We start from the raw sequence: 12,131 nt of genomic DNA, 5'->3' as shown, positions 1-12,131 counted from the left end.
GTGGGAAACCCTGATATAGTTCTGGACTCCTGGCTTTAGCCTGAACCAGCCCCAGCTATTGTGCCCATTTGGGGTGCGAACCAGAGGATGGGAAGACCTGTGTCTTTCCTATCCCTGTCACTCTGCCTTTCAAATAAATAAGTTAAAAAAAAAAGAAACTGAAAAGAAAAAAAAAAACAAAGTTCATGGAAAACAAAATTAAAAGATAAGTTTATTTTGAAGCAAAATAATTTAAATCCATGTATATGAGAGACCTTCAAAAAGTTCATGGGAAACGCATAGTATGAAAAGGTTTTTCAAATTAAAAAAAAAAAATCTTGCTCCACAGCAGGCTTTTCATTTCATTCTGCCCATATTTTTTGAAATGCCCACATATGGTAATACAGCCTATTCTTCTGAGGCCACACACCTGCGTAGCATGTTCCTGTGTTGAATGCTGTGGGAGACTGTGACACACAATGGTGTTTGTGTCTCTAAACATAGAAAACGTACAGGAAAAATATGGCATAAAAGATGACAAATGCTGCACCTGGAGGGACACTTCCCATGAATGGAGCTTGCGGGACTGGAAGCTGCTCTGGGTGAGAGGTGGGGAAACAGGGAGGCCCAGCACACTCCTGTTATAAACACTGTGCACTCAGGCTAAGCTAAATTCATCTAAAAATACATTTTTTCTTTCTTCAACTTTAACCTAAATTTACCAATTGCTTCTTTACCTTTTTGGTCTTTTTAAACATTCTGACTCTTTTGTAATAACTCTTAGCTTAAAACACAAACCTAGTAGCTTTACAAAAATTCTCTATATATCAAGTTTTTTTATTTTTAATTTTCTTTTACTTTTTTTTTTTTTTTTTTGGTCAAACACTGAGAGAAAAACACACAACAGCCTAGACCTACACAGGGTCAGGATCATCGTCTTCCATCTTCACAGCTTGTCCTGCTTGGCGGTCTTTGGGGCTACAATGAGCAGGGAGCTGTCCTCTCCGATGAGAACAATGCCTTCATCCACAGTGTGTGCTGAAGGAGCTGCCTGAGGCTAACCTATGTGTGTGTGTATATATATATATACACATGGAGTAAACTCTAATTATGTGTGTGTGTGTGTGTGTGTATGGGGTGGGTGCTTGGCCTGGAGGCTGTCTACATCTCCCATCAGAATGCCTAGGACAGACACCCAGCTCCTGACTCCTGCTTTCTGCTAATGCTGATCCTGGGCTCAAATGATGGGATTCCTGTCATTAACAGAGGAGACCTGGACTAAGTTCCAGTTCCTAGCTTTGGCCTCCTCTTGCACATTTGAAGAGTAAACAACAGATGAGAGTTCTTTCTTGTGTGACTCCACCTCTCAAACAAATTTTAAAAAATTTAAATAATATGACAAATATAAGCTAGTAACTAGTCACTTATTATCAAGTATTATGTACTGGACCAACTTGCATGTGCTGTACATCTGGCAGTGCTGTAGATCTGTTTTTAACAGTCTCACCACAAACACGTGGGTAAAGCCCTGAGCCACACTATAACAACAGAAATTTTTCAGTTCCATTAAAATCTATGGAACCACTGTCCTATATGTGGTATCACTGACAATGTCGACCAAAATGTCACTGTGTGGTACTTGGCTGTATCTACACCACATTCCCATGATTTGGGCTCAGATCCAACATGATGTGTTCAAGATTAGACGCTGGCAGAACTGTATTTAACGATTCCTGAGGCTGAGTTTGGGCAGTGAGATGACAGCTGGAAGTTACCCTCTATGGGTCACCATGTTTCAGGAAGAGGCCTCAAGTCACCACAGGTGCTGGCTGACAACAGCAGTTTCCAACAGAGACAACTTGAGCCACATCTGAAAGTTAAACTGTCTAGTAACTATACTAAGAACAGTAAAAAGGAACAAATAAAATTCATTTTAATAACATTTTATTTAACCCAATGTATCAAAAACATGTTAACATGTAATAAATATAAAAATCGCTACCGAGCTATTTAACATTCTTAATTCATGCTATTCTGGAAAACCTGGTGTGCCTGTCACAAACAGCACAGCTCAGTGTGGACCTGCCACACTCAGGTGCCCGGTTACCACACTTGGCCACTGGCTATGGACAGCATAACTCTGAAGGATGTTAAAAACCAAGGAAAATGGTTTGCCTTAGCAGAAATTCAGAACTTCCAAGGTCGGAAAGACAGCATCTCAATGATCTAGAACAGACTTTGAAAGTCATCAGTCCAAACACTCATTTGATACTGGAATCTTTTTTTTGCAGTGTTGCTATGGAGGGGCCAGCAGACCTGTGCTTGACTCACACTTGGAAGGTTGGTGGGCAGCTCACCGCTTCCTGAGGCCAGCCAGTGCTTAACTCCAAACAGTCCTCTTCCTAGGGAGGCACACGTGTTTCCTTAGTGTCCACCCCCGTTAGGTGGGTCCACGGAGGTCCAGAGGGGACTACCGGAGCCTAATGACGTGGTGCTGGAGAGAATAAATGAGCACGGGCTTGCTACAGATCCGGGCGGGCTGGTTTATGATAGCTGGTGGTGCTTAGCTGGCTTGGATAATTAAGAGTCCGGTTAGGCTAGGACGGATTGCAGGAGTTCAGTGGAAAACGCCGCGTCTGGGTTAGGAACTGTTGAAGGCTAGGACTGGATACCTAGTTAGAACCCTTGGCAACACTGCAGGCAGAGATGTGTACACAAGTCATTCTGGACACAGAATGACTTGGCGAGTAATTCGAATTCTTAACTTTAAAAGCGTTCATTGGAAACCAGAACTGGGTGATGTCACATCTATTACAACTAACCTTATCCCAAATCTCAGTGAACTTTCTCGAACCCAGAAAGCCAACGCACGTCAAAACTCATTCCCCATCTCGATTTTGTTTGCCTCATTCCAAAACACTCCGGAAATCAAACAGAACGAAAAACGGGGGTTTCTTTCATTCAGGAAAAAAAAAAAATAATAATGACACCGACTGCGTGAATGACGACGTTCTGAGGGGCGCTGCAAAGCACACACTTTTGCTCATTTCCGTTTCTTCGGTTCTGGGTGTTCGCCCTCGAGCCCCCCTCCACCCTCCCGCCCTCGCCGCCTCTACCTGTCCAAGGCTGGGGACGGTGTACCTCTGGCCGGCAGCCGGTGGAAGGGCGCGCCCTGGACGTTCGCGCCCGCCGAGGCTACACCTCGCAGCTCGCGACGCTCCCCGGCCGCCGAGTCCCCGCGCACAGCGCTCGGGGGGCGACCCGGGGAACAGAAGCCCCCGCACGGCCCTGCCTGCCGCCGGCGCACGGGGCCGGGCCCACACAGCCCACCTCGGGTCGCCGAAGGAAGTCCCAAATCACATAAGCTGGGAAACTGTAGTTTTCAGAAGAAAACAAGCTCTCAAAAAAAAAAAAAAAAAAATTCAAACTGCACGCGCCGGCCAATGGAGAAGCAGCGGGAGAGGGGCGGGGGCGGCGCGGCGGCCGGGGTGGGCGGGGCGCGGCGGGCGCGGGGCTGGTACCGCGCGGGATTCTTAGGACGCGGCGGGCGCACGGTTTGGGGCTTTTTTTTTTTTTTTTTAATTCCACCCCCCCACCCCTGCAAAAACAGCTCCAGCGCGAGACTCCGCCTGCAGCTGCAGCCTCCACTCGGATCCACCTTAAATCTTCAGTGGACTCGGCGCCGGGGTCAGTGGGCGCAGCCAATGCCAATCAAGTTTACAACCACCAGCACGGGGTGGGGGGAGTGCGGGGGGGGGGGAAGAGAGGGAAAAAATAATCTTCAAGTTCTCTGCGGCACACACGCACACGCACACGCACACGCACGGGGAGGGAGGGAGAGAAGGGAGGCGGGCAGGCGCTCCCGGGAGGGGCGACGTTTGCAAAGCGCTGGTGCGCGGCTGGGCGGCTGCGGCCCGGGCGCCCCGGGCACTGCGCGCTGGAGACGGCGGCCCGGCCCCGGCCCGAGCGCCATGATGGTGGCCGCGCTGTGCAGCCCGGCCCGGGGCGGGGGCGGCGCCACGGTGATGCAATCCCCGGCCTCGCGCGGCGCTCCCCGCCGTTCCCCCGCGTCCCTTGTGCGGCGCGTCGAGGTTTCGCGCCCAAAGCCCTGGCTGCTTTCTCGATCTCCCCACCACCACCCCTTACCTCGTCCCTGCCCCTCCGTGGGGGCCCCCACGCGGGAGAGGCCGGGCACGCGCGCAGTGGCCGCCCGGGAACAGGAGTTGACGGGCAAAGCAGGCACTTTCGGTTCGACCGCGGCCCGACCCCGCCCTAGCCAGCCCCTGCGCGCGCGAGGTCCCGGAGGTGCCCCCCGAGGTTTCCCAGCGCGTTCGTGGGCGCCTTCCCCGCGCATTCGCTTGCCGGATTTTTTTTTGGGGGGGGGGCCTTTCAGCCTGGAGGAAGGAGGTGCCCATAGGGTGTGGCTCAGGTGAAAGAGATGACAATTAAAAAAAAAAGCAAGCAAAGTATACTTTGGAAAAACAGATCGGAGACTGTAGACGAGCTTAGAAAACACCTCCTAAATCCAAAGCGCTTAGAAGGGCAAGTGTGCAACCCCAACAAGCACGGCGATGAAATGGCGAGGGCGGTGGGCGCTCCCAGGCCTGAAGGGCTGCCTGCCCCGCTGCCCCTCGTTCGCCTAGGAAGCCCCCAGGCCTCCGATCTCGCCCCCAAGCCTACACTTGTCCAGTTCCTCCCGCCCAAGTGCCCGATGCCAGGCAGCTGGGGATACGGCCAGGGAGCTTCGCGAGGCGGGGCGCCGGCCGAGGCGACCCCCGTAGCCGGCGCGGCGCTCGACGCGTCCTGCGCGCGGCTGCGGCCCTCCCCGGCCGCCGGCGAGCCGCGAAGGCTTTCGAAAAGCGCGGGGCTGCGGATCATTGGAGCCCGGGGCAGGGGTGGGCGCGGGAACGGGCTGCTGCCCCGGAGGGTCCGCGCGCTCAGACCCGGTCTACCCGGCGCCCCAGTGCTCCCCCGCTGCTCTGTGCCCCAGCAAAGAGTGCGGGGACCGGAGTGAGGGTGTCCGCGTCTCTCTTATCACGGAGGAAAGTTGCGGAGAAACTACCCAGCCCGGCTGCGCAGGCGGAGACGCGGCCGCCCTCCGCGGCCTGCGGACGCCCGGGGCGCGGGAACTGCGCGCGGGCTGCCGGGGGCGGAGGACGAGCGAGACTCGATGGCCTTTTCGTTCCGCGGCCAGCCAGACCCCCCGCAACTGCCGCGGCGGGCGAGCGCGGGGTTGCGGGCGATCTGGGGAGACGGCGGCGGCGCACAGGGCCGGAGCAGTGGGGCAGGGGGTGGCCGGCGGCCGCGGCCCCTTCGAGGGACCGTCCCCACGGGCTCCGCGGTCCGGTGCGGGGGAGAGGCCGGGGCGAGCAGCGGGGTCGCCTGGCAGGCTGGACACAGACGTGCAGGGGCGAGGACCGGTGACTTGGAGCTACCAGCATCCACTTCGCCCTGGCGCAGCGCTGCTGAAACGGCGTGGCGACGACCTCTTTAAGAAAGGAAAACGGGTTACAGGCGGCAATTCGGAGGATGTTTTTCCCCGTTAGACACTTTCTTGAAGTGCCTTCTTTTTTTTTTTTTTTTTTTTAATTCAGAAGAACTTCTATTTCATCAGTTCCTGACCCTCCACTCCTTCCTCCCCATTTGAATTGTTTTTCTTGTTCTCACAAGTCTCTTCCTGAAAAACACAGTGAATGCGAGTTTTAAACAAAATCGCAGAAAACACCTTTAGTCTTTGGTTATAATAATAGCTACTTAAAAGACGTGGCCTTGCCACCCAAAGACCCATTTTTTCCCTTCCACGCAGAGGGAGAGTTTCAATCCTGCTTTAAAAAAAAAAAAAAAAAAAAAGGTCAGGTCAAGAAATGCTGAAATCATCTTGTTTACAGTCTTTTTTAGGGGTGCCATGACCGTAAATGCAAGTGTTCTGAGTGAAACAATGTAACCCCAAGCCAGATTTCAACGATTTACCCATTTGGAGATCCCTAGAAAAATAATTTACTTTTACACCTTAACCACATTTTTTAGGAAAGTATAGAATTACAGGAATCATTTTAGTAAATCTGACTTTAATATGCCATGTCTTAATTTTTTGTCCTTAAATAAAAATATGTATCTCTGCTGGGTGACTATGGGGACCCCAAACCCCCCGATTTGGCATTTAGATCAGCCAGTTTGGGGATGTGTAATTTACAGTCAGTGTACTTAGGAATTTGTGCTTGTCCACCAGTTAGTATGAAGAATCCCTCCTAAATTAGTGTGTAGGATGCACACCAATTTCTCAAGGACTCACTGACATATTTGAATATTTTGGAAAAGGTTTGTAGGTTAGATGATCTGACCAACTGCTTCAGTTCCTCCCAACACTTCACTTGGGTAAACAGCAGAACTCAGGAGTCACCATGTTACTTTCATTTTCAATCCTGCAAATGTGTGATCAGTCCACACTTATGTAAGATTTTTGGTTCAGATACATCCATATCCCAGAAGATGTATTTTAACTAATTTTAGCTACTTTGACAGTATTATTTCTTTGAAAACAGGGCTTTTCTCCTTTCCCGTTCTAAAGCTTGGTGACTCCACACAAGACTGCATGGAACATACTAAGTACATTCGTAGCCACATGAAACATCCTTCAGTTGTGGGCCTGAGTTACCCAGCTATTTGCCACCTCACATTCTGTTTGTGTCAATACAACTGGAATGCCAGGTCAGACAAGCTCCAGCTTCATAAACCACACTACAGGTCGACTCGGTGAATAGCTATGGAAGTTTTCTTTATTGATTGCATGATGTGTAACAATAACTGGAATCTTTTTCACACATTACAAAAAATTATACTTGGCTCAGTATGCAATTTTTTAAGCACAGCCATATTATTTAACAGAAGAAGGGAAAAAACCTAGTCTACCCAATACAGCATTTACAAATGCACAAAACATGCCACTTTGGCTTGTATATTGTCTAGATTAAAAAAAAATCTCTTTTTAACATAAATAAGTTAGTATAATTTTTTCAGTGTCTTTACAGAGTTATGTACACAGGTACACTTCAAATGGTTTTGTTTCATACACATACACAGGCAATGAAAAAATACTGTTTAAAGATGTAGTATCCATTTCACTTACTCCCCAAGTGTGCTTTTTTCCGTACATGGGCCTTCCTTTAGAAACACCATGTTTCTTTTGGGCGAATTAAGAAATAGGAGGAGAAGCTTTAAATTAAAAATTATTTCATTATTTTTCGGTGTGAAGTTATAGATCTTTAAAAATATCCAGGGATCTAAAGTTATTTTGACTGTGTCTACACAGCCCAAAGTGAAACGAAAATTTAAGAAATTTTCTCAGCCAGTGTGACAAATATAGATGGGTCAATTTTGGGCATTAAGAATCCCCCCATCTACACCAGGTTTTTTGTTTAGAATTTCCTCAAGTTATTACCAAACTGTTGAATAATTAACTGGTAAATTCCAACTTTAAAGGAGACTTGGGGGAAGCACTGGGATATTTTGTTGCTTTAAAAAAAAAAAAAAAACACGCCATTTGCTGCTACTTAACAAAATCATCAGAGGTCCCAAATAAGAGGAAGCGTCATGTAAAAATAAATAGCAACTATTTGTACCCAGTGTTCAAATTTTGATGATTCTAAAAATGAAGTATCACTTTTCACTGAAAGGGACATTACATCTTTAAAGAAAACAATTCAACCCTTTCCACCAAATTGCTTCTCTTCTTGCAAGTCAAATATTTTTCTCCTTGCTATAAATTGAAGCAAGCTCTTCATACCCACCCATGCCAATTCTGCAACCCCACCCAACCCTCCCCTTCCCCAATGTTTATGTGCTACATAAAAGGTAAAAACTATATACACAGGTAGTACAATGAAGCAAATAAGGAAAACCTAATTGCACAATGCTACATCCAATGCTTTTAGAGGCAGATCATTTAAGAGTGCCTAAAATTTTAGTGTTATTGTGTTGTTGCTTTTCAGTGCTTATACAGGATGTCCATTCCATGGAGTCAGCGATATGTATTTAAATTTTTCATGGATAGCTTCCTTGCTTCATCAAGCTGTGGTGTATCTGATAAACAAGGAAACATATTCGTTACGTCTGCAAAAGAAAGAAAATAGAAGAATTAGAGGAAAGCACTAGGGCGACGATACCAACCAGGATACAGGGATTCTTTTATCACTCTCTTGGTGTGATGCAGGCAAAGTATGCACTGAAAACCTGGTGAGTACAGTCAGCTCCACAGTTCCCTGCTCTGGATTTTTCCTGTGTTGTATCCTTTTGTCTAGAGCAGCAGTTCTTAACAGAGGGCTACCTTGCCCCACACCCGCCCACCCGAGGGACATTTGGCAATGTCTGGAGACATTTTCAGTTGTCGCCACTGGGGGAGGGGGAATGCTACTGGCATCTGGTGGGCAGAGGCCAGGGATGCTGCCAGGCATTCTACAACGCCCAGGACAGCCTCCCTCAACAAAGCAGTACTCAGCCCAAAATGTCCACAGTGCCGAGGCTGAGAAACCCTGCAGGATCTGGGTCAACGATGGGGAGAAAGAAAAGAAATAGGAGAATTAAGAGACAGTAACACTGCAGAGTAGCAAAGTTTCCTACATTTGAAAAACAAGTGGAAATAACAGCTCTCCAAAGGAAAATCCTATTAACATCATTCTCCCAAAATATTCTCATTTCTTATTCCTACATGGAATATACACATGAAGGCTAATGTCTTTGCACAAGCCCTTACTACTACTTCTAGCATTCTTTAAGATGGAAGTATTATTAACAAACGCCTCTGTGTGGTAGAACTGGGGTCAAATCAAAAGCCTGTAATTCTGAGGCTCATTTGACGGGCGAGGCCACAAGTCACAAAGCAGCAAGAGCCCCAGGTGTTACTTTTGCTTCAGGAAAATATGTAACCCAATTTTCCCACCTCACACAGAGGTATACTGAAGAGGTTCCACTGTGTTGTTCTGGGTAAGTTCTGAGAATTTTTCAGATATATGTCAAGAAGTCATATATTTACAACATATGACTTAAACACACAACAAATTTGAATCTCGCCCGAATCCCTATGGTTTTCAATTTCCTTTAAAATTTTTACAAATGAAGATTTAAAAATACAACATCAACATTAAGATCTCTATAGGCTACACTATCAGGGTACTGGGTCGGGGAGGGGGGTGGAGGAGACAGAGACAAGAGAGATCACACTCCTTGTGTATAGGAAGCCACCAAACTATTAATATAAGTAGTTTGATCAGGAGGGACAGCCAATCCAGGTAAAGTTAGAAGCTGAATTAGTCAAATGAGCCATCCACCGTGATCAGATTTTAGTATATGGAAAACACTTCATTTTTCCTGTACTGGTAAACCTACCCTCACCAGTCCTGACATCTCCCCTACAAATATCCAAATCATGCTGGTAACAGTGTGATTAGCATACGCGCTGACGTGTTCCTGGACTGCTTACTGTGCCACAGTGAACTTAACTTCTGCTTTGCAGCTTCTGTGTTATCAGAAATTCCGTAGGAATCTGAGTATATTCGAGCTTTCCACTTTTGGCTTTTTTTTTTTTTTTTTTAATACACAGGTTCCTTTTCTCTGACCAAAACATATTCAATAAAAAGGGAAAATGACAGTTTACAAAAATAATAAAGATAAAAGAACACAATCTCTCACCTCCCTGGTCACATTTCTAACCCCTCACATAAACCAACTCTTCTCTCCACGTTTAAATTTTGACTGCGTGTTGGCCAATTTTCCATGTATGGCTCAAAACCTGTTACTGTCTCCACTTGAATAGGCTAGGAAGTGAGCTCTGGAACAGGGGGACTGAGGGGGCACCCCAGTTCTTGCTCAGATGGAAGGAGGAATCTATTGTTCCCAACCCGTGTGGGTGTGACTCACGGAAAATGACAAGTACTTGCTCTAGGCGGTTAGTGTTTCAAGGGAAAATCATCCCCAGAGAGAGAAACCTTGAAGGATTACAGTATCCCAACGGCTGGTGACTTCCAGCCAGCCCCATGGCTACTTTTTTGCCTTTTCAAAATATAAACAAAACCAAACCCTGCAAGCACCCAGCAGCTGGCTATGGGTATTAGGGGGAGGGGGGACCGGTCCTGCAGCCCAGCTAGGGTGTCAGAGCTGGGCTTGTTTTTCTGGGGCGCGGGGTGTCCGTTTTTGATGAACCCACCGAGTTGTTTACGTCTGACGTCTTCGGAGGCCCGGCTTCTTGGGCGTCTGCTCCACAGAGCCGGCGTTCGGGGAACCGTCGGAACCGTTTTCTTCTGTTCTGTTGGCTCTTTTGTTTTGAGGGGAAGAATCTAAAGGCAAGAGGAGATTATTTAAAGGACACACACACACACACAATCTTCAGTAAAAGAAACAATGGCCGGCACAAGTTGGCCCAGTGGCCAGGGGGATGAAAACCCACCGCCTCCACGCACGGTCCTGGACGGGGCGGCCCCCAGGAAGGTGGTCTGCACCACACAGAAATGGGGCCCCCGCACCTTCCTCTACCCTGACCCGGTGTGTGTGTGTGGGGGGGGGTGTTGGAGGCCGCTGATCAACATCCCGACCTTGTCACCTACCCAGGGGTAGGAAGGAAAGGCGCTGTTTTCAACCTGGGCAAAACGATCAGATCCTACAATCTCCCGGCTTCTGCCTTTATAAACAGACCAGCAGCCTCCCGGGTAACATTCAAAAACCCGAGATCAATAAAAAAGTTCGTTCCCTCCACCCCCCACCCGCGCCCCGAGCTCTCCCATCAGAATAGGCTGGAGTTAAAGAGCCGCAAGCAGGCAGAGCGGGAGCGCGCACCGACGGACCGACGGACTGACGGAGGACAGAGGCGCCTTTCGGCTCCGGGAGGGTCTTTACCGTCTGTGGCAGGTCGCTTCCTCATCCCCGCGCACTGCTCGGCCAAGGCCGTGGGGCCGTCGGACTGCTCAGTCTTTGGGTCCCCCAGGTGCGTGTCCTCGGAGCTGGCCTGGGACGCGGCCACCGGCGCCGCGGGGCGGACCCCGCCGGTGTCCTGGCTTTCCTGCGCCGGCACCTTGCAGGCGCCCTTGGGCGGCCGCGGGGGTCTGTAATAGAACTCGGGCAAGCTGCCCTTATCCACCTCCTGCCATTCGTACTTGCCCTCCAGGGGCTTGTGATTCTGGAAGTCGAAATTCCACTTGCGCTGGCTCGCCTCCTCCATGTCTCTGCAGTGCTTCTCCAGGTCCCGGGTCAGCTCTTCGTGATTCACCGGGCCGAAGAGGTTTCTGCAGGCGGAGGGCTTGGGGTGCTCCGCCTGCCTGGCGTCCGTGCGCTCCAGGCTTGGGCTCCCGTTGGACACGCGCACGTTGGACATCTCGCCCCGTACCGGGTCTGGACCCCGCCGCCTCTTCTCTGGCGCGCGCTCTCCGCAAAACAAAACCGAACGCAGCCCAACGCTCCGACGCTGCGGAGCCCCGCGAATGCGCTCAGAGCCCGGGGAGATGGACCCAGACCAGTCGCCGCCCGCGCTCCTGGGGGCGCGCAGGGTGCGGGAGCCGAGCGGGGACGCCCCGGCCGCGCAGCCCAGGCCGCCGCCGCCGCTGCCGATCAGGAGTGCGGGCGCGCAGGAGGGCGGGGAGGGGAGGGGAGGAGCGGGGAGGGGTGACCCGGCCGGTCCGAGTCCAGGCCGGAGCGAGTCCGCGGGTCTCCGCAAGCAGCCGCTCTCCAAACCTTGCGCCGACGGAGCCGCGCCGCGGGGAGAGAGAGTGGAGAGAAGGGAGGGGGCGTAAAACACCCCGAAAAGACGAGCCCCCTTTTTTTAGTGGCCCAATATGGCGGTGGAAGGGAGGCTGACGAAGAAGAAGATGATTGACACGGCGAGTCTATTTAAACAGAGGAGGAGATCCATTGGTCGCGGCGCCGGGAGCCGCCCCGCCGAGGCTGGCGAGCGCGGCCTTAAGGTGGCCCCGGCGCGGGGGCCGGCGCCCGCCCGCGTCCCCGAGCGCCGCCTGCAGACGGGGGCTGCGCGGCTGCCAGCAAACCTGCTGCGCCGGCCGCGGAGAAATTAAAAAGGCGACGGGCCCCGAAGAGCCAAACGGCCGGCCGCGGCGCTAGGGAGGGGCCTGGGCGGCGGGCCGGGCGGGGCCGCCAGGGTCTAGGACGCGCAG

General features: G+C 50.6%; 1 protein-coding gene and 1 non-coding gene across 5 annotated transcripts in view; both read right to left on the bottom strand.

Annotated features, from left to right (window-relative positions):
- LOC100354429 (uncharacterized) overlaps window positions 1-4,118 on the bottom strand; it is a 57,228-nt gene extending 53,110 nt beyond the window's left edge. For all 4 annotated transcript variants that reach the window (XR_016213500.1, XR_016213498.1, XR_016213501.1 and 1 more), the window contains exon 1: window positions 3,096-4,118. This is a non-coding gene — a transcript (uncharacterized LOC100354429). The remainder of the gene's footprint in view (window positions 1-3,095) is intronic.
- Window positions 4,119-6,737: 2,619 nt separating this feature from the next.
- On the bottom strand, window positions 6,738-11,830 carry CDKN1B (cyclin dependent kinase inhibitor 1B). The gene is made up of 3 exons (XM_002712662.6): window positions 10,864-11,830; window positions 10,178-10,307; window positions 6,738-8,088 (listed from the first exon to the last, which is right to left on the bottom strand). Exons 1-2 carry the CDS (start codon window positions 11,336-11,338, stop codon window positions 10,186-10,188), a joined length of 597 nt encoding a protein of 198 aa, XP_002712708.1. The 5' UTR covers window positions 11,339-11,830; the 3' UTR covers window positions 6,738-8,088; window positions 10,178-10,185.
- Window positions 11,831-12,131: the final 301 nt, after the last annotated feature.

Source organism: Oryctolagus cuniculus, chromosome 9, assembly GCF_051225735.1.
Source record: "Oryctolagus cuniculus isolate XC-2025 breed Fujian yellow rabbit chromosome 9, ASM5122573v1, whole genome shotgun sequence".
In the NCBI taxonomy this organism is placed as follows: Eukaryota; Metazoa; Chordata; class Mammalia; order Lagomorpha; family Leporidae; genus Oryctolagus; species Oryctolagus cuniculus.
This window is presented reverse-complemented; position numbering and strand designations above follow the sequence as displayed.